Genomic DNA, 21,593 nt, shown 5'->3' on the forward strand with positions numbered 1-21,593 from the left:
ATCCAGAATTCTCCTACTCTGCCTTATATCACTAGAGTCAAAGTTCTGTCCTATGTGGCATCTATAAACATATATCTTTTGCGGCTGCCCTAAAAATATAATTGACAGGCAACATAAAAATATTTACAATAAATAAATAAGGTACTCGGCGCAATTTCTTGGAGACAGCTGTATTCTGTTGAAGTAGACCAAAGGTTCTTACTTTGCATCATGTTTTCAGCCAAAGTGCCTCCAGATGCCCAGAAGAAACAAGAAGAAAAGTACACTGCCCTACTGCTTCCTCCTCAGTCTCTGCTAATGCACTGCATACTTATTAAACTTAAAGGCACTTTATTCTTTTTTATGTAAAATGTTTAGCAGCTGAATGGCAATTATACATCTGCACCTCTTTATATGCAGAGCTGATTGCTTTTTTATTTTACAAAAATAATCCATATTGTCTTTAAAAAAAACCCCACAACCCTATCAAACTATTTTCTACTGGTTCTTCCATTGCCCCACAAAAAAGGACTCCTGCATGAAAGAACTAAATTTCAGTATTACAAAACTGGCAGCACCTTTTTGTTTTTTTAAAAAATGGTAAGATAGATACAAAATATTCATATTTGTCCACAAGGTAACGAACACCCATCCCATTTCTTCTTTTTTCTTTACCGGTACGTATCTTCTATTTCATACTTCTTGTACTACTACCAAATGCGAAGTAAGAAACAACTTTTCAACAAACCCATCCTTGCACTAAATATTTCAAGTTACATTGCAATGCATTTGACTGTCTGTAGTCAAGATGTATGTGCATTTGACTGTCTGTAGTCAAGATGTAGTCAAGATGTAAGTTTTCAAAGTCATTTTAAAAATACCTCTTAATATATTCATATCTGAACATGATACAATTTTTCTCCAAATCTTTCTGTCTGTTACTGTGTCTACTGCAAACTGAGAATCACAATTTTAATGAATCCGACATGACTGCTTTTGATTAAACATCTTCGAAAGCCAAACTTTGGGTCCTGATTAGCTTTCGTTATCAATTGTTCAGGCTGCATTTCTCGTCTCAGATAACTTGAACGTATGTTACTGTGGAATCGCTGCCAAGCTGGTTCTTAGCCATGCACTTGTATACGCCAGCATCTGACAGCTTTGGATTTTGAATTACTAATGTTCCTGGTGGATGGAGAATTTCACTTCCAGGTGGTTTGCTGCCTGTGGAAAGTAACGAGTGGTCAGGCAGCTCCCATGTAATTTCTGGATTTGGTATTCCCAGTGCCATGCAGTGAAGCTGAACTGGTACCCCAGCCACTGTGCGGATATTCCTTGGCGGTCTGTTTGTAATCCGTGGCGGGTGTGCCACAATCATTACAAAAACAACTACTGTTGAATCGCCAGCGTAGTTTTGAGCTTTGCATGCATAACTTCCTCTGTCGTGGATGGTGGTTTCTCTGATAATGAGGGTGCCATTTTCCAGTAACATATATCTCCCATTAATCTGAGGTCGGTCTAGGACGTGGCCGTTGGGGACTGTCCATATTATGCTTGGCTTGGGGCTTCCGCCAGCAAGACAGTGAAGGGATAACGGTTCCCCACTTATGCTTTTTATTGTTCCTCTGGGGAGGATAAAGATGGTGGGTTTCTGGCCAACTTCCAATATGATCAACTTTTCAATGTAGCCAACTTTATTTTTAGCTGCACACCGGTACTTGCCTGCATCTGCTTTAGAAGGACTGTAGATGACAAGGGTGCCATTGTCCCCCAAGAAGTAATGGAGTGTTCTAAAACCACTGGAAATCCTTGTGCCATTGGGTAACATCCAGATTATCTCGGGAGGCGGGTTTCCATCGACAGAGCAGTTCAAAAAGGCAGTTTTCCCAGCCTTTGCTATTATTTTCTCATTAAATGGATTTCTGAACATTGGTCTCCTTAGCATTTCTAACACCTCCAGCTGGACCACCAATACGCTTTCTCCGCCATCGTTACGTGCCACACAGATAAACTCTGCCGTATCTGAAGACCTTACATTACGAATTTCAAGAGTTCCATTTTTGTGTACTGTTATTCTACTCCCATAGTATGGGGCTGTTAGGAAAATATTGTCAGGCATAATCCACATGATCTGGGGTACAGGCGTTCCTTCAGCTCTACAGTCTATTTGTTTCTTTGAGTGTTTTATGGCTGTTGTTTTAATGACAGTCTTGTTTGTATACAACCCATTGATGAGAGGCGGTTTAGAGATTACTTCAAGTTTATAAAGCCTTGTATCATCCCCACCAGAGTTGCGAGCAACACATATGTATTCTCCAGCATCTATGAGCCTCACCTTTGTGACGGACAAGGATCCATTAGCATGAAGAAAATACCTGTGATTGGAAGCCGAAATCATGTCGTTGGAAGGCAACAACCAGAAAATGTTCGGCTTAGGTTGACCAGTGGTTTCACAGCTGAAAAGTGCAGTGTCTCCTGCTGTGACTTTTGCATAGGTCTTGGAATTCTGCTTGATCCGTGGCACCGCTGCTAGCACTGTTATGTGCACTTTCATTTCGTCTTTCCCAAGTGTGTTTTGAGCATAACACGTGTAGTCACCCTCTTCGGCTATTCCCACCTTGTTGAAATACAGTGTCCCGTTGTCAAACAGAGTGTACCTACGAGCCCTGTGCCCACTGTCATCTGCTTGCATCACATTGTTGATCATTGTGCCATCTGGCAAACTCCAAGATATCTCTGGTTCAGGGGACCCGGAAGCTTTGCAGTCCACTTTGAAGTCCTTCCCGTAAGGCACCAGTTTCTTAAAATACTGCTTTTGATCGATCTTTGCAGGCTTCATTGTCACGCTGACTTTCATTAGGATCAAGTCGTCTCCCATTTTATTCCTAGCCACGCATATATAGTCACCAGCATCCTTTTCTGTGACTCTTTCAACAGCCAAGGATCCATTGGGATGCACATGGATTCGACTGCCCATTCTAAAAAGCAATGGAAGAAAGGAAAGGTGTTTAGTCCAGTATACTCAAGAACAGGCATAGGCAAACTCGGCCCTCCAGATGTTGTGGGACTACAACTCCCATCATCCCTAGGTAACAGGACCAGTGGTCAGGGATGATGGGAATTGGCTCAAAACATCTGGAGGGCTGAGTTTGCCTATGCCTACTTAAGAACATAAGACGAGCCCTTCTGGGAGAAGCCAAAGGCCCATCTAGTCCAGAATTCTGTTTTGACAGCGGTCGACCACATGCCTATGGAAAGCCCACAACCAGAACCTTATATGCCAAAAAAATACAGAGACCCTAACTGTAAAACTGCTGGTTCTCAATGACATTATAACTTAAGAATTAAAGACAAGCTAAGATATGAGTGCATTGAGTAAAAGCATTTGGGGGTTCCTTTGAGTCCTCTTTAGGAGTCATTAGTGGAGAGTATGGCTGCACCAAGTAACTCCTCCCATGGCATCTGTGCATATAGTGTGAACGTCTGCACAAGGTGGGTGGGCTTCACCCCTAGATGTATGTGCAAAGGCTTCCATGTTGGCTTATATCAGAATTGTGGAGGATTCCAGGTTGCGTGGAAGCCTTTGAAAGCCCCCCCTTCCTCCATCTATAGGTACAGCTTGACTTGGTGGGAAATTTCCTTTGTCAAATGTAAAAGCGAACTGCAAGCCTACTTGTTCTTCATATGACATGCACTAGTTTGGATCAGGAAAGTGCAAACATATCACTCCTCTGTTTGGAAGCCCTCCAGAGAGCTGGCCGATGTTAATTATGTGGACCAGACTCCAGGGATCTGCAATCTGTTTGGATTTAGATGCTTTGTTTAGGTCAGTCTAGAGATCACAAGATTTGTTACTGCCAAGCTCTAATATGGAAACCACTGGCTTCACTTAAGAGCTCAATTGATGCTTAGTGGCCAAAATGCTGGGCATAACTGCATTACTATGAGTTCAAGCAAACATGTCCCCCCCCCAAATTTTTTTTAATGAAAACAAAGTACTATGATATTGATGCTGTGGAGCTGCAATGAGGTTTGAATGGAAATAATACATTTACAAACAAGAACTCATAGGAGCCTTGCTTGTCCCTGAAGTGGCTGTGGTGAAGACAGCCCTAACTGGACTGGAACAGTATGGGAAAACATGCTTCAACCCTTAAATCATAAGTCTCATTCTTAAATACTGTAGCCCTGTACTGCTCTGGCATCTAAAGGTGCACTCCAAAGCTTCCACACCCTGTTGGTGGAGTTTAAAAGAATGCCAAGACCACAACTGCATCTGCAGTCATGCCTCTCACAGCATCTTGGTAGAAAGGTCAGGGCAATGGGCTGGTGGCTGGCAAGAGAGCTGGCTGGAGAAACATTTCCATCAAATTCAACCACTACCACTCCACAGCCTGGTGTAAGGAGGGTTTGGATTGTTCTGCAAGTCACTCAGCGAATGACAGCTAGACACCCCTCATATCAAAGTACCAGAGCAGCTCAGCAAAGGGCATCAAGAAATTCATTTGTTTGACACAAAGGCAGAACAGTTCATTTGTCCCAGAAGCTTTATCGTTCTCCTCGAGGCACAACACTATCCAGTGTAAAATCCAATGGTCCCAATATACCGTACTTTTCCATGTTTAAGACTAGGTTTTTTAATTTATTAAAAAAATTATGTTCAAAATTGTTGGGTCGTCTTATACATGGATACAATCTCCTCCCATTTTCTCAATGTGGAGTCCCCCCCAAAATAGGGGGCGTCTTATACATAGGGGCATATTATACATGGAAAACTATGGTAGCTAATCAAGCAAATAAATAATGCTGTGATTTTCACGAGACCTACCTGTGCCACTGATCCACAACAGCTTTTGAAGGTAATCTCCATATTATCTTGGGTCTTGGCTCTCCTGTAGCTGAGCAGTTCAGAAGCAACCTGTCCCCAAAATTCAGCTGAGTCAGTCTTTGAGATGAAACTGTGATTCTGGGGACTGTATCGCTATGTTCTACCTGGATGATTACCACTCTCCTCTCTGAGCCAGTGGAGCTGGTGGCTATGCATTCGTAATTCCCACTGTCAGAAGGACTGATTTTCCTGATGTAAAGGGTTCCATTAGGGAAAAGGAAAAATTTGCCATTGATATACTGCAAAGGCTTCACCTCTGTTCCATCGAAGAGAACCCAGTGAACGTAGGGCTGTGGGTTTCCTTTGGCAGTGCAGGGCAGCTTCAAGCTTCCCCCAATATTCTCCAACATACGTTGCTTCTTCTCTTCCAGTATAATGGGTGGCGCAGCAATAACTTGCAGCCTCACCGTCATTGTATCTGAACCAGCTGCATTGCTCGCTGTGCATGTGTAAATCCCTCTGTCGTAAATGCTGACTTTCTTTATCATCAGCGTGCCATCTGCTTGCACAGAAACAGCCTCATTTCCCATAGAAGACTCTGAGATGTAAGTTTTGTTTGCAAGGATCCATGACACGGTAGGAATGGGACGGCCTTCGGCTGTGCATTTCAGGGCTACTGGCTTGTCAGAGTGAACAGTAATAATTTTGGACCTTCCCTCCAGGATTCGAGGTGGATAAGTCACCACGGACAAAGTGACAAGAAGCCTGTCGGAGCCATGCTGATTGGCAGCCACACAGAGGTACTGGCCACGGTCCTGAATGTTGATGTTCTGGATGGAGAGAGTCCCATTGGGAAGAACCTCAAATCTGTTATCACGCTTGTGTTTTGACGCATCAACCCCTAGTTAAATGAGATGGAAATAAAATTAGCCTAATCTCTGTATTAAAATCTTACTTTTTTATTTGCTTGGCAAATCAAATGGTTTTTATTTTGGTTTTCTTTACTGCATTTCTATTGCTTTTGTGCTTCATCCCTTTTCTAAATTCTTCATCCTAAAAGCCCCACTTTAATAAACTACCATATTTACTCGAATCTAATACTCACCTTTTTTTGGCCAAATTGTGTTGCAAAAATTAAGGTGCACGTTAGATTCGATGGCGCATTAGTCTTCAGTAAATATGGTATTTTCGTATATATTAGGGAACCAAAAAAATCAGCTGTAAACTCAAATTATCCTTTCGTATGCAGTTATATAGTAAGTAGAAGTAATATGCAGGTAAGTCATCAGAGTTGCAGCCCTGCATCAGAATAAGAACATGGGGAGCTGCCTTATACAAAGTCAGACCATTGGCTCATCTAACTCAGTGACTGGCAGTGGCTCTCCAGGCAGCAGCCTCTCCCAGGTGTATCTGGAAATCACAGAGATTGACCCTGGGACCTTCCACATGCAAGGCACATACCCTACTGCTAAGTAGGGCTGGGCGATATCTGGTTTTCAACATCGTGATATATCAATCTGAAATAAGGATGGAGCTATGTAGAGGCACTGGCTGGCTTCACAATTTCTCCCGCATCGTCATTTTTGCATAACACACACACATACACACACACACACACACACACACACACACACACACAGATAATGATTTGTGAAATATTGCCAGATCAAAAATTATGAAACCGATATCCCAATACGGACTTCAAACTGGTTTTGGGTGATATATTGATATATCTCCCAACCCTACTGCTGAGTTATGACCCCTCCCCAATACTGCTTTTCAAGTCCCACGGAAGAAGAAAGGATTTCTACAACTGTGTTCAAAGGCACAATTGTATTTATAATACCACATTTCCTCTAAGGAGCTCAGGGCAATACATGCGTTTCTTTCCCCCCGCTCTCCATTTTGTCCTCACAATTGCCTGGTGGAGAAGGCTAAAGTAGGAAGTATGGCTGCCTCACACTTTTGAACCAGAGTCCCCCCAGTCCTAGCCCAACACACGAATCACTATAACACAATGGCTCTCATTGCACCCTCAAAACTCAACCCTAGGGCTATAACCATTCTTAAGATATTAATACTGCCCACACTACATCCTAGCTTGCATCATGTGTGTGTGTATAAATATTCCATGTAAACTTGAGAAACGTACCTGATGATATCTTGGTCCAGTGTATTATTGGCCGAGGGTTCCCACTGGCTTCGCAAGGGATGAAAGCATCAGAACTAGCCAAGACAGTAAACGCTGCCAGTTTTCCTCCAATTATCCTGGGTCTTGCGCCCCTGCGTTGGTGGAACAAATCTAAGGTCATCTGATTGGTGGTAGGGACTTCCTGGTCTATGGTCTTCTCAGCCCAATTCTTCACGAAATTGTTCTTATTCTTCCTCCACAAAGGAGTATATTGAGTGGAGCTCTGTGGGGATTTAAATATGCCCAATGTGCTCACCGTGAAAGTCTCACCAGTTTCTGCAGCCTCCTGCCAAGACAATTCCCCCTGCCTGGGAGATGCAGTGGTTTGTGTGATAGCTGGCATGAGTGTTGTTTGGGGTGCTAATGGGCTAGGAGACTGTGTGCTGGGGTATCTTGCATTAGTAGGAGTTTGGGTACTTATCTCAGTTTTAAGAGAAAAACCTGCTTTTGTTGTTTGGCCTTTTTGGGTAGCTTCCCATCCTACAGTCTGATTTGATTCCTTATCAGCACCCACTGTAGTAGCCTGAGTTAGTCTGCTGGACTCTGGTGCCTGTGGCAACAAGGATGTGCCTGGTATCGCTGTGATTGTGCTGGCTGTGTCCAAGAAAGATACAGTGAGTGGGATCACAGTCACAGGTTTTTCAGAAGATGAATTATCCACTGCTATCTCAATAGTGACCATATTTTCAGTAGGGGTGTTCCTTATTAATACCTGAGTGGCTGGTGTGGATTTATTCTCTGCAATCGTGTCAGTTGTGCCAAGCCTGGGTGTCCATGGTGTAGTTCTAACTGCATCCATACTAGTGGATTTCCAAAACAGTTCATCTGCTAGGGGACTGGCAGCCTCCCTTAGGCTTTCAGCTGTTGTGAGAGCAGGAGAAGCCGTGGGTTTTTTGGACACTGTAGCAGAACCTTTGCTGAGAATGATGTTTCTGTAGGAAGACACAGGATTTTTCAGAGGCCTTCTCCTCCTCTGACCCCTCCTTCTGCCTGGTCTTAACACTTTGAATCTGGCAACGTTAGTTTTAACATGGCCAGTAGTAGTTGGAATGAGAATTGGTAGGATGCTGGTGGTGGCATCTGTTTCTTTTCCTAGAACAGTTGTAAGACTGGAGGCAGATGCTGAAGATGGCAATTCTGCAGCATCGAGCGATAGCAGAGGGACTAGTTTTACTAGCATCCTGTTGTCACTGGTGGGCTGAATTAGGTGATCATCAGTTTGGTTCTCAGTCTTTGAAACAGCACTTTTGTATGTGGGTGATATTGTGTACGCTGGCACTGGAACTGTAGTTTGGAGAGGCAAAAAAGATACTCTAGGTGAGGGTTCTCTGCTTGTTTGCATCTTGGGTTCCTTCTCCAGTAGCTGCTTTTGTGCATCATTGCTTCCAAAGAAATTATGCAAAGGAATTTCCCCTGTTGAAACAACGGAAGAGGCCTTAGTTCCAAGAGCAGAAAGGGGAGATTTCATAACCAAAGGTGACATGGCAGATGTGGTTTCCATGCCAGTCCTGGGGATATGGATAGTTGCCTTTGGGAGTCTGATGCTAAATGATGGGTTTGTGTCGGTGATTCCTTGTAATGCTGCACCAGATTTTACTTCTCTGTGCGATACAACTTGTGTGCTTTCAGGATAGAAGGGGATTGTTGTTGAAGTTGTGTGCTCTTCAGCTGCAACCAGTTTGTATCTTGAGAATGCCCAAAACTGATTTACAGTGGTTGCTTCTGGGTGATGAGTTTTAAATGATGTGGAAACAGGGGCTTGAGAGACAGTCTGTTCAAGAGATTTGTTGGGAGGAGTTAAGGCAGGTGTGCTCACTTCTACAGGAGGAGGTGGAGTTGTACTTGCTTGAGCAAACCGTGATTTAACAAAAGCAAATCTACGACCTGCAATGTTGGAAATACGTCCGGGTCTAATTATTCGTCTTCTACTAGAGATTTTTCTTCGTCTGCTATACTGCCTGGGGGGGAGTGGTGGGTTGTGAGTTGTAGCACCCCCAACTATCTTAATCTGCTGGTGAGGGGCAATGGTTGAACTTGAAGGTAACCTAGGCACTATTTTTTGTGTACTGTAAGCATACATATGCCTAAATACATCATCATCGGGTACATTGGCTGTCACTAGAGATACCTGATGATTGGATTTCTTTGATACTTTCTCAGTTGCCTCTGTAAATAAATCAGGTTTTTCAGTATTTTTGTGGGTAGTTGAAGACAGGGTACTCTTGGTAATATCCATTGCTGGTGTAATTGGTGGTGTGGCTTTTAGATGCAAATAATTTCTCCCAGATGATATCAAGCTCTGAAAAGTACTTAAAGCTTCTGTAGAAGTACTTGGTGGACTATAAGATGGTGTTGTTAATGGCTCCATGTAGGTAGATAGTGTTTGAGATGCTTTGAGAGAAGTTTTTTCAAATTTAAGTTCTGCAAGTAACTTCTGGTTCTTGGGTGTCTTGTAATTCATAACCACTGGGCTGGTTATTGAAGTTGTGGTTTCTGTAACCATGCTGGATGTTGCCAAAGAACGGAAATCATTTGACATGCTTCCAAATTCTGCTGTCACTACATTTCCAGAGGCTTCTCTCAGAGTGGATATTGCAGGTCTTTTAGTTGCTAGTAGAATAAATCCTTCCTCTGGAAATATATCATCTCCAGATGTCTCTACCAGATTTTCAGAAATCTTTGAGGACAACAGAACCTTTACTGTTGGTTTTGCTGTGGCATTTTCTTGCTTTCCTGGAAAAGTGGATTTTTTCTTCGTTTTTTCCAAAAATGCTGCCCAGCGCAATGGATCAATTCTCCTAGTGGAAGGATCAAATTGCCTCAGGCGCCCTCTAAACCGTTTGCTCATCTTGTCCTTGTTGCGCCTGTAAATCTCTTTACGATTGGCACTGGCTTTGTTCTGTATGGGCTGATTTATATATGAATCTTTAGTGGGTTCCTTGCTGGTTCCTTGAGTTTCCCTGGCAGTTGAAGGATTTCGAGGTTTGGTGGTAACTTTGTACTCTTCATTGCCAGATCCTTCTGCTGCTTCATCCTCTAGCTGAATATCGAGTTTTTGTGACCTGTTCAAATTCCTTTCAACTAGTACTTGGTAAACCAAAATATCAACGCCATACTTATTAGCAGCGACACACGTGAAGTAACCAACATCCTGGTCTGTTGTTCGTTGTATTTTTAATGTGCCGTTGTGAAAAAGAAGCTTGTTTTTTGAAGAGTGGTGAAGAACCATGTGCTCAGGTAAGATCCAGGTAACAGGGGCATCTGGGGCACCTGTAGACGGGCATGGAAGGTGAAGTGTGTCACCTAAAAATATGGAAAACTGAGGGCCGTTTAAATGGCTGTGTTCTATATAAGGATCTATCACAGTAATCCTAAAAGTCAGGACATCAGCATCAACATAATTGGTTCCTATACAGTGATAAACTCCACTGTCAAAATTATCTGCTGCATGCAACATGAGTTTTCCAGATTTTTTTATCACAATTCTCCCATCTTCACTAATATATGGAGCTCTAATCTTGCTCCCATCTGCTAATACCCACTCAATTACAGGGGTAGGGTCTCCAAGCGCTTGGCAGCCCAGTTCCACAGACCCACCTACTAAAACGGTGTATTCAGTTATTGTGGTGTTTTCTCGTAAGATCATGGCCCAGTTTTGCCATTCTGATTTTGGGAGATTAACCGGGAGGGCAATTTGAGCATTCGTGAAATACTGGATGTGCAGAGTGTTGAGAGTGGTTGATGTCCTGTCCAGCTGCAATGAAACTTGTCCCTGCATCAACCAGGAAGGCTCAGCTCTCAGTTCAGCTTCTACATCAGTGAATAGCTCGTCATTTTTGGAATCTGTCTGCTTGTACTTATAACTGATGTAAGGCACTTCTGTCAATAACAGTTCCCTTTCCAGTTTTAACGGAGAATCACTGTAAAGGGCCAGGATGCTCCACAACTGCTGAATATACTCGTGGTCAATGCTACACACCAGGAATGTTGACAAGGATACTTCAAGTACTGTGGTGTTGTCGATTTTTTTTAGTGTAGCTGGAGACATCTTTGCAGGCTTTTGCACATTGCAGATCAGGTTTGCTCGATTTCCAGCTTGGTCTGTCATGTTGAATACCATGGATCCTATGGGAGCCATAAAATCTCTGGGAGAAACTGACGTAAAGCCACCATCATCGGGAGCAGTGATGTTTTTCGATTTCAAGGCTGGGTCTATAGTTGGCTTAACACAATTAAAATCGGAGGGTTGCATGCCACTTAACTGCTTGCCTTTAAAAATTCCAGGATTGGTACACAATGGGCATTGCACAACACCAGAAACACCTCTGTCTTTTTTGCACTTGACAACATCTGGAAAGGAGATAGAAACAGTAAAAATCATTTTTGCTTGACTGATTCACGTATAAAAGCAACAGGTCCTGCTGATAGATATTTCTGGTGTCCATGAAATATGACAGACCTCAGTCAGCTATCATTTGGATCTGTTTAGGAGCCAGCCAGTGCAGTAATTGATGATTAGCCATGGTTACTACAGAATGTAATTGTAAGGAACCAGAACAAGGACAAAGGCCTAGGACTCAGCCCTCAGAACGAGCACAAGGGCAAGAGGATGCAAGATGTAGACATTAGAAAAATTACACAGAAAAGACAGATTTGGGTAAGGCCACAAGTTTAATGCCCATTGCCCAAAGTTTATGTTGGAATCTGAACTTGGGTCCTGTGTCTATTCCCCATCTTGCTTCAATGTGCATGTTCTTGGTCCTAGATTCTCTCCCCCCCCCCCAATTTTCTAATGGACATGCAAATGCATAATTGCATTCAGAAAAGTGTCCGTTCCTTGCCCACCACCCGTCCAGCAACAAAATAGTTCCGAACGATAGAAAATATCTACTCTCCCACTCCACTAGTTAGGAATGCTTCTACCATGGGTTTCAAATTATTTCAAATGAGTGGACGTATCATTTTTAAGAGGTATTCCATTTTTCTACTTGATATTGTAATTGGAAATATATTAGAACACGTTGTTGTTCTGTCTGTTACTCATTTATACAAGTTATTGCAATAAAAACATATGCTGTAGGATCAAAACAGAAACCTATGGATGGCACTATCTTTAAACGGTGGCAAATACATATTTGGGGTAGGAATTTTGCCAGACACAGTTTTATTTGAGATTGATCTATTTTTGGCAGCTCCATAATGTGAAGTTTGTAACACAAGCTTCTTGCCACATACCAGAGAAGAGGGAGGAAGTTGGATTTTTCTCTTATAACTATGGGATAATATAAACAAGAGAGGAACAAAGGCTAAATTCTGTGCAAGAGCTGTCAAATCTCTAGATCATTTTGGTGAAAATTCTCATTTCTGTATTATCTCTCCATGGAATCATTTGTCAAACACATCTTTTAGTGAAGTAGTCCAGGGGAAAAATCCCTTCTGTTTACAATTAGTTATGAAAACAATGGAGTCAAATGTAGCAAACTCTACTGTTCCATTAATAAAGAAAATGTGACTGAATCTGCAAACTTGAAAGTGCCCCAATGTAAAATGAAATACATTAAAATATTCCACATTCATGATCAAGAAGGCTGCAACATTTTTTTTAAATAAAAAGGGCACCCCAATTAATCTGGCATCAGATTTTTTAACGAATACAAGTACTGTTGGCCGTAAAACTGTACAAAAACTAGGTTGCAGGCACACTTGAGGAAAAGCTTCATCTAATGTGCCAGGCATGCTGTACATGATGCACAATCTTAAAACAAAATCCACGTGAGATTTATTTAATCAGGTGATAGTCCTAGTGATTAGATTTTATTTGAAGGAGGATGTTGTCTCTCATATTTTCTTTTCTTTTCTTTTCGGTATACGATGCTATGCTGAAAGTCCTAACAATTATTGCGGTGTTGTGATTCCTGGGCACTGAAAATTGAAGTGCTGGCAAAAATTAGAATAGCTTAAAGGAGACCACCACAGTTTGAGGTATTTTCTTACACATGTTCTGTGGGAAAATAGCTCGTTAAGTAGCACTGCCAACAGAACCAATGGCCCTTTTGAGGAAGAGTACCCTCTCACAGTACCCAGGTGGCGCTGTGGTTAAACCACTAAGCCTAGGGCTTGCTGATCAGGTCGGCGGTTCGAATCCCTGTGACGGGGTGAGCTCCCGTTGATTGGTCCCAGCTCCTGCCAACCTAGCAGTTCGAAAGCACGTCAAAATGCAAGTAGATAAATAGGAACCGCTACAGCGGGAAGGTAAACGGCGTTTCCATGTGCTACTCTGGTTTGCCAGAAGCGGCTTTGTCATGCTGGCCACATGACCTGGAAGCTATACGCCGGCTCCCTCGGCCAATAATGTGAGATGAGCGCGCAACCCCAGAGTCGGTCATGACTGGACCTAATGGTCAGGGGTCCCTTTACCTTTACCTTACCCTCTCAATATGAAGTAGAGAGTGTGGCTATTGGGGAAAAAGAAGTCTTATTGGTGGTCCCCTTGTTGCAGGACAAGCTATCTGGGGTGGGGGTGGGGACTCACTGACACCTACATCAATGCATTTTCAACAGCAAATGCTGTTTTTTGTTCTTCCAAGCTTTTTAACATAATTGTATCTGCCTAGGGCTTGCCGTTCAGAAGGTCGGTGGTTCGAATCCCCGCGATGGGGTGAGCTCCCGTTGTTCGGTCCCTGCTCCTGCCAACCTAGCAGTTCAAAAGCACGTCAAAGTGCAAGGAGATAAATAGGTACCACTACAGTGGGAAGGTAAACGGCGTTTCCATGTGCTGCTCTGGTTCACCAGAAGTGGCTTTGTCAAGCTGGCCACATGAACTGGAAGCTGTATGCCGGCTCCCCCAGCCAGTAAAGCGAGATGAGCGCCGCAACCCCAGAGTCGGTCACGACTGGACCTAATGGTCAGGGGTCCCTTTACCTTTAAACATTGATAGCAATATTTCAGTCTCTGCTTTGATGGTGGTGGGTTCTTTTTAGCCCTTAAGAGGTTTTTTAAAAAACTTTTACCACGTTCTGTGCTTAGACTATTGGGCTATGGCTAGCATGGTGTTTTATTCTTTGTCGATGGTTCTGCATTTTTGTGATTTCTGATATGAATGGTATAATATGTTCTTAAATTGCTTTAATGCTACTACATTATGGGATAATTGGCACATAATGCAATACACAGAGTAACCACAAAGGCTTCAAATGGACCTTCAAACAGCCACATGCACCTCCTATTATTTTGGATGCTTTTTTTAATTTAATGGAAACCATTTTGGAATCCTTGTCAGAGGAGGAGGGTAAAAATGCTTCCACAAATAAACACAAGTTGAGTAAACACAAGTTGAGTATATAAATAGAGAATATTTGATACCTGGCTGCCGTTCCGCCCACTCACCAAACCATTTCATTTCGCAGTCACAAACCCAAGGGTTCCCGTGAAGGTAGAGGCTTTCTAACTCGGACATATATATGAAAATATCTCGAGGCAGAGAAGAAAGCAAGTTGTCAGACAAGTAGATATGCTTTATGGAGGATGTTTTGAACATCTGGAGGTAGCACAAGGTGACGAAAGTATCTGAGTGAAGCTGCTTGAGCAAATTTCCTTCCAAGTGGACTAGCTTCAGTGATGTAAGGCCATAGAAAGCTTTGGGGTTTACAAATTCAATTTGGTTATGATCCATGTGCAACCGTACCAAACTCATGAGACCATGAAACATGTCTGCTTGAATAACTTTGATTTTGTTATAGCTCATCTTCAAGACCTGTTGACAGAATAATAGTAATAGTAATAATAATAATAATAATAATAATAATAAAATAATCGAGCAAAATATGAACACCATCTGAAGAATAAAAATCAACCATATTCAAATGTTAAATTAAAGCAACGTAGCAGTTGGTTCAGCTGTGCGAACAACTTTTAAAATTGAAGTTAGATAGGCTGTAAACCTGCACGCATAGTATGTATGCTATTCGTTTTTTTAAAGGGCCGAAGGTAAAAATTTGGCACAGCTCTATACAGAACCAATGATGGATAATTCCCAGTTCATTCTTACCTGCAACAGGTGCAAATCAGAGAATGTCCTTTCTTGAATTGTATGTATCTGATTACTGTGCAACATCAACAACTCCAGCTTCTCCAGGCCAGAAAAATCTGTTTCAGTCAGTTTAACCAAACTGTTGTAACTGTAACAAACATTTCATTCCAGATCTGGGTTTAGTCAGTCAGCTATAGTTCAAAGGCAAAACAAACAAACAAAAACAGAGTCTCTCTTTTGCAAATAAGCAAATAAATTTTAGTTAAAACTTGCCATGTCAATTTCAGAATATCTTTATCAGTACAGTGGCAGGTGGAAATTCGTATGTATGAGCTCCCCTAGAATGAATGCCTATGCCTTGTGATTATGCCTCCCAAAGTACAGGTTACTTTATTTACTTAAAATAGATATATTCCACTTCCCAGCTGGAGCTCCCAAAGCACAGCAAACCAACAACTTTCCTATACAGTAGATACTCACGAATTCACAGTGTAAACAATAAAATGCTATCAAGCTTTCCTTGAAGCATACCTCATAAGTCATCAGCAAAGACCCTGGAATAGTTAGGCAGGGTTTATGCCTTAAAGATTAACCTCTTAGCGCTCTTTAGTATTCACAATAAGGGTTCATGTCCAGCTCTAGTTATCTGTCGCAGTGACTGCTTGCTAGCTTGCAAGTTTCACTGGAAGTAGTAAGAGGGTCCACTGGGCAGAGCAAGGGCCTCTCACCAAAGCACTGTTGAACGTAACCTGCACAGTGAACAGAGTATTGAACCTGCATTGACACAAATCATTTACTGAATCCAAATCAGGTGCCTGCAATCTTACTCTATACCTATCCCTAAAGCTACCTATAGTGCAGACAGGTATATGCAAGGTAAGGAGAGTTTGCATGAATTAGTGCATGGAGGCCCTGCACTACAGGATACAGCAGCAAATGATCAGTGCAGACCAACCATTTTTGGGGTCTCCACCTGCACTGGTCATTAGAGGCGCTTGTAACTAAGAACTTTTACTCAGATCAGCTTATTTCCATCTCCCTCCCTATCTATTTTCCTTTTGTGCTGTCCATTTTTAGAGCGTAAATCTGAGGGCAGAAACATTTTTTTTTAAAGAAATGATTTGTAAGCCACTTTGTGAGCCTTTTTTGGCTGAAATGCAAGGGGAGGAAATCTTTAAATAAGTAACAGCATCCCCAGACCTTTCCTCAGTCATACCATACCTATGGTATTGGATAGGATAACCCTGAGGCTTTCATCGGAATGCCAGGGCAACTAAGCATCATTGGACCTGCAATTTCCATGACACTGAGCTGCCAGGGATGTACTCTAGCTATTTTTTTTAATTAAAAAAATCTAGATACCGTTGCTTCTGATAATCTTGTGGCTGCATCATAAGAGGAGAAGTGCATGAGGCTCAGGCCTGTTGTTGCTTCTGTATGTAACGCTAAAGCATTGTTTAGTAACAGGTACAAGGCTGCCAGTATGAAACAACAACAAAACGGGAAAGGGAGAAAACTCATGTGATGACAAACACACACACGGTCCATCCTGTCATCGTAGGCAGGTTCAAACTTGGTTAATCTCTCAGTTGATCAAATGAATCAAAGCATAATTCAAGTGAAAGTTGATACACAGATTGGCAAGGAATGAAGCAAAGTGGTCTTTGATCTCTTTCAAGTCAATGAAATGGGGCTTCATGGATAAGTGTGTGCCCCCAGTTAAGTCTCTTATGGCATGCTAGTTGTAGGGTCTCCTTACCGCACATTACAAATTCAAGCAATATTGTTGTGAACCTACCCTAAGTTGATGCGCTCCACATTTGGGGAGATTTCTGCTGGGATGGTGGTGAAATACCGGAATGTGCAATGTACTTCGGTGGGTACATAGCAGGCACAGTGCTTAGGACATGCATTGCTGCGAGGAAAAGCGGCCCAGCAGAACCCAAGCAGAAATCCTAGAAAACAGGGGTTGCGTCTTCCTGTTCCTTCCATCCCGCATGGAGACCTTGACGCAACAGCAATCTTAGCAAGTGTGGACAAACAAAACTGTAGGGAACAGAACACAACACAAGTTATCGTGTCAAGATGAGACGTCATAAATTTGTATCTTTGACCTCAGGACTTGCTTAAAATAAAGCCGTACAGGAAAGGTCCTTGATATGTATTTTTTTAAATAACAACTCTGCAGGGGTTTCTTGTTTGTTTTTTAAGAAAATAACATTCCTTCGCAGCTTCTTTCTTTTAGTGAATGTGGGGAGGGGAGAGTTCGTGTTGACAGGTATTAAAAACTGAAATCTGACACGCTACTGAGTCTATTGTTCCAAATAAATAAGCCCACTCTTTCATTATTTAGAGTGTTCATAAATCTGTTTGTGGTTTGTCTTTGCCAAAAAACACGTTGAGTCCTTCTTTGCCAAGTAATTTAGGCCTCAGAAGAAGAAGAAAAATAAGGAGTTTAGAAGACGACTGTGGTGGTTAAGAAAGCTAATAAGCTATGACAGGACTGACAGCAGTTAAACTTTATCCCACTTTCCCCACGGTTTTTAGATTTTACAAGCAGTGCCCCCCTTCCGCCTCCTCCTGTTTTGTTAATGCTGCAGAATCAGAGCAGAGTTCAACCATAGATTAAAGTGTCACTGAGTAGCCTTATATTTGAAAAGAAAACAGCATTTACTATTTGGCTAGGTTAATTTTGGATTAATTAAATTGATATTTTGAAAGTACGGTAAATGCTAGATTTCCTGTACAGAGTCTTGAGCCAATACTGAGCATTCTATAGCACTTTTGAATGTATGAAGCACTCCACTTCTTAGAGTAATACATACTGAGTAATTAATTTCACAAGCTAGCATAATAATTGCAGAATCTGGAAGGTGAGAATGGTGGACTCTATTGCTCTAGCATGCAGCAAATGGTTAGGGAGTGTCAGGGAGAGGCAACTTCAAATCCCTACTCTGCTTTGGCAGCCCTCTTGGTTCCAGCCCCGCTCCTCCCCAAATCTCTGATAAGGCTAGTGAGTTCATGGCAGAGCCGAGCTCTGACCCAGAGGCTTTCTGATTCCAGCTACAGCAGCTCTTGCAAGCTGATGCACACAAAAGCTCATACCAATGACAAACTTAGTTGGTCTCTAAGGTGCTACTGGGAGGAATTTTTTTTTAAAAGTTTCTCAACATTCACCTCACAGACAAGAGAAATTTGTCGCTGTCCCTTTGCAGACAAGATTGCTGATTGTCATTATGCACGGGCATTGTTGGGAGATCTGCTCTTAGTTACTTGTTTTCTCTCCCTCTTCGTGCATGTGGTCTGCTGCATGAAAGGAGCCGGTGGCTGCATGCACAAAATAGTGATTGCGTAACTTGACCAAAGGGATGCTTGGCCGGGGAGCAAGAAAAAGTCCAGCCGGCAGCCTTTAAGTTGTCACCAAGGTTAGCCTTCCTTGGAGCAGACCCATTGTGTGCGTAATAGACAGGACTGACTTAGGTCCATTAATTTCAGTGCATCTAGTCTAAGTAAAACCTTTTGAAAGCAATGAATGACACCAATGGCACCCTTCCTTTTGCAGTTAGCACCCAACTTCTTTCAGTGATAAGCTAGGCTTCTGGAATGAAATCCATAGCACCACACCATTAAAAAAAATGCACCACTGCAATAAGAAGGAAATAAATTACAAATTTATTTTAAGCATGTCACTTAACACCCCCCTTCTCCAAAGCAGCTCAGAAATACCATAGCTGCCAAGTTTTCCCTTTTCTCGCGAGGAAGCCTATTCAGCATAATGGAAAATCCCTTAAAAAAGGGGATAACTTGGCAGCTATGGAAATACTGTAATCTCTACCGTACTCACTTGCAGACTGCAGCAGCAGCAGCAACCCAAAGTTCCCCACGCATTTAAACAAAAACACGTTTATTATGGCATAAGCGCTCTCGGACTAAAGTCCACTTTTATCAGATGCATTGAAGGCTTGTGCTCAATTGGCAGATGGCATTTTGCAGAGTCCTTTATGAGGGGGAAAGGATGGAGCCCCCCGCCACCAACTTGAGTTAAAGCCAGCCGAAAGAGAGTCTAGAGGACCGTCCTTACCTGCGCTGTACCCCTTTCTTTCTCAATAGCCCTCCATCTTCTCCTGCCGCCCACCGAGATCCTGCTCATAAATGGGGAAGCAAAAAGTTCACGAGCTTCCTAAGGCTGCGAGGGAGGGAGAAGCCGCCGCAGAGGTGAGAGGATGGAAGTTTGCAAGGAACACCAGAAACACGCCCCCGACCCTGTTGTGGCGCGAGGGAGGGAGGGAGAGAGAGAGAGGCTTGGCCGCCTCGCCAAGCGAAAAACGGAAAAGCCTTGGCGCGCTCCACCCGCCGGAGCCTCGCCAAGCGTCTGGGCTTCCCCGAATCGCCTCAAAGAGAAATGTTATGGGGCGGGGTGTCCACTGGCCGGCTCTCCCAAATGCCCGCTCTTTCTCTCTCCTTCCTGGCTTGCTCACACGCCCCCTTCCTCACATTCTCCCAGCGACGGGGGGTGGAAGGTAGCGTGGAGGCGTCGCCTGCAATGGGGCGCTCTACGCGCGCTCCAAAGCGCCCGGCCTTTACGCTTCGCACGTGGCGCCGAGCCGGGCTCTGGGTCTTTCCCCCGCCGCGGGCTTTGTTGCTCCCTTTGCGCCCGCTAGCCCTTTCCCGAGGGCGGCTTCCTGCTGGGGTCGTCTTCCGTTCGCGCCGGGCTGCCTGCCCCATACTCTCCTTCAAACTCTCCCGCTGTTTCCCGGGCGCTGCCTCAGTCAGAGCTGCTTTGACGCCCTCCTCACGGGTCCGTTTATCTCCTCAGTCCAAGCCCTTCCCAGAGCTCCTCTCTTGAGAAAGGAATTCAAAAAGCGGCAGCGTGTGAGAGGGCGTAAAAAAAGCAAGTGCGAAAGGCAAGACTTGTCTCTGCCAACACCTTTGTATGCAAAAAATCTAAAAGAGTGGTGAAGGGAATAGGCCAACCTATTATCAGAAGCTTATTGTCTCAGCCTCCTCATCTCAACTCTTTAATATTCCTCCTCTCAACTGGTTCCGTCAGAGATGGGGGACCTTTATGGGACAAAAGGCATGGGCGTAGCCAAGGCATGGCTAGAAATATTATTGAAAAGCAATTTGGAAGCAATTTTTATTTTTATGTTTAAAACCATACATCCAGGGGGATTCAATTCTGAATTGGATTTGAATTGCTTTATCTGATACCTCAGTTTTGGGCATTTCCCAGCTCTGAACCTTTAAATTTTGTTCTATTTTGCTGTCATTAGCTCACCTGGAGATGGCTTTATAACTTTTTGTTAGCTTTCATTGTATTAGCAGTGTCTACATAGATTTGTGAGCACTGTTCCTCTGTATGCATCCATTCTTATGATGGGCTTTGTGTCTTCTATTTTATTTTATTTTTGTATTTTATTATACAAAAAGAGATGTGCTGGATTCTAACCCTGCTTATCATAGTGGATCTTGCTATAGCAGTGGTGTCCAAACTTTTTTCAAAGAGGGCCACATTTGATGAAGTGAAGGGCCATGACGGCTGACCAAAGGGCCCACCAAAGTTGGTGAGCTTTTCTTAGGATTGTTGAGCTTTTTTTAGGATCGAAGTTGTTGAGGATTTTACCCCAGGAAGCTGCCACAGGGGCCAGATTAAACTGACTAGCAGGCCAAATTGGGCCCCCGGAACGGACTTTGAACATGCCTGTTGTTGAATAGTGGGTAAGAAGGATGAAGACACAGCTCTCAAAACAACCAGCTCTTTATTCTAGCTCTGAGTCCCAGACTGAACAGTAGCTTAGCCAACTGGCTTATATAGTACTCAGTAACTTGGCAACAGTAACAAACTACCCAATCCGTGAACAGCACTCTCAATCCTTCATTTGCATGTTGTGGACCTGAGTGAGAACTGCAGCCACAGTGGGCAGGGTAAGAACTGCAGTCACGGTGGCCAGAAGGAGTACTGCAGTTAACTTAATACATAACACCTGTGCTATAGGATTGCCCCGGGGGCAGACTTTGATAATCTTTCGTAATATGGCACCCTGTTTGAAGTCATAGTTTGGCACCCCCCAAAAAGGATCTTCTCAATGTTGTGCCCACTTGGCTCTGTGCCCTGTGGGGGGGAACAACTCACAGCAGCACCTTAAATCTGGTGCTGATTGCTCCCTTATTAAGTTTTCCCACTTGAATCATTGGGCCTTACTTTTGAGTAAACATACTTGAGATCATCATCACACTGTTAGCTTTCCCAGTTCAACATTCTCCCCTTTATATAATCCGACTATTCAGGTGCCAACAAATTTAAATGTATTTGAAAAAGCAATCTCTTCCCACTCAGCAAATATTGAAACTTTCTGTTATGGCAAGCCAGAACTGGCATTTAGCATTAGGCAGATTAAATCAGTTGCCATGGGCCACAGATTTTAGAATCCAATGATTTTAGCAAACTTCCACCAATTTAATTGTGTTCTATTTGTTTGCTGCCAGGATGATGCTATTTTGCCTTTTCTGCTTCATGTGCCAAAATACGGTATATTTGGCTGGCTCTCTTACATCCTTGCTTTTCT

General features: G+C 43.1%; 1 protein-coding gene across 2 annotated transcripts; it reads right to left on the reverse strand.

Moving 5' to 3' along the window:
• Positions 1-316: 316 nt before the first annotated feature.
• Positions 317-19,246, reverse strand: IGSF10 (immunoglobulin superfamily member 10). Of its 2 annotated transcripts, XM_035134070.3 has the most exons (7): positions 19,109-19,246; positions 16,826-17,073; positions 15,046-15,175; positions 14,361-14,751; positions 6,960-11,348; positions 4,808-5,708; positions 317-2,957 (listed from the first exon to the last, which is right to left on the reverse strand). In XM_035134070.3, exons 1-7 carry the CDS (start codon positions 19,175-19,177, stop codon positions 1,055-1,057), a joined length of 8,031 nt encoding a protein of 2,676 aa, XP_034989961.3. In that variant the 5' UTR covers positions 19,178-19,246; the 3' UTR covers positions 317-1,054. The 2 variants fall into 2 exon arrangements, with proteins under 2 accessions (XP_034989961.3, XP_060130453.2); XM_060274470.2 differs by lacking the exon at positions 19,109-19,246 and having other exon boundaries at positions 15,046-15,218; positions 16,826-16,965.
• Between the last annotated feature and the right edge of the window lie 2,347 nt (positions 19,247-21,593).

This window comes from Zootoca vivipara, chromosome 5 (assembly GCF_965207765.1).
Source record: "Zootoca vivipara chromosome 5, rZooViv2.hap1.1, whole genome shotgun sequence".
NCBI classification, from domain to species: Eukaryota; Metazoa; Chordata; class Lepidosauria; order Squamata; family Lacertidae; genus Zootoca; species Zootoca vivipara.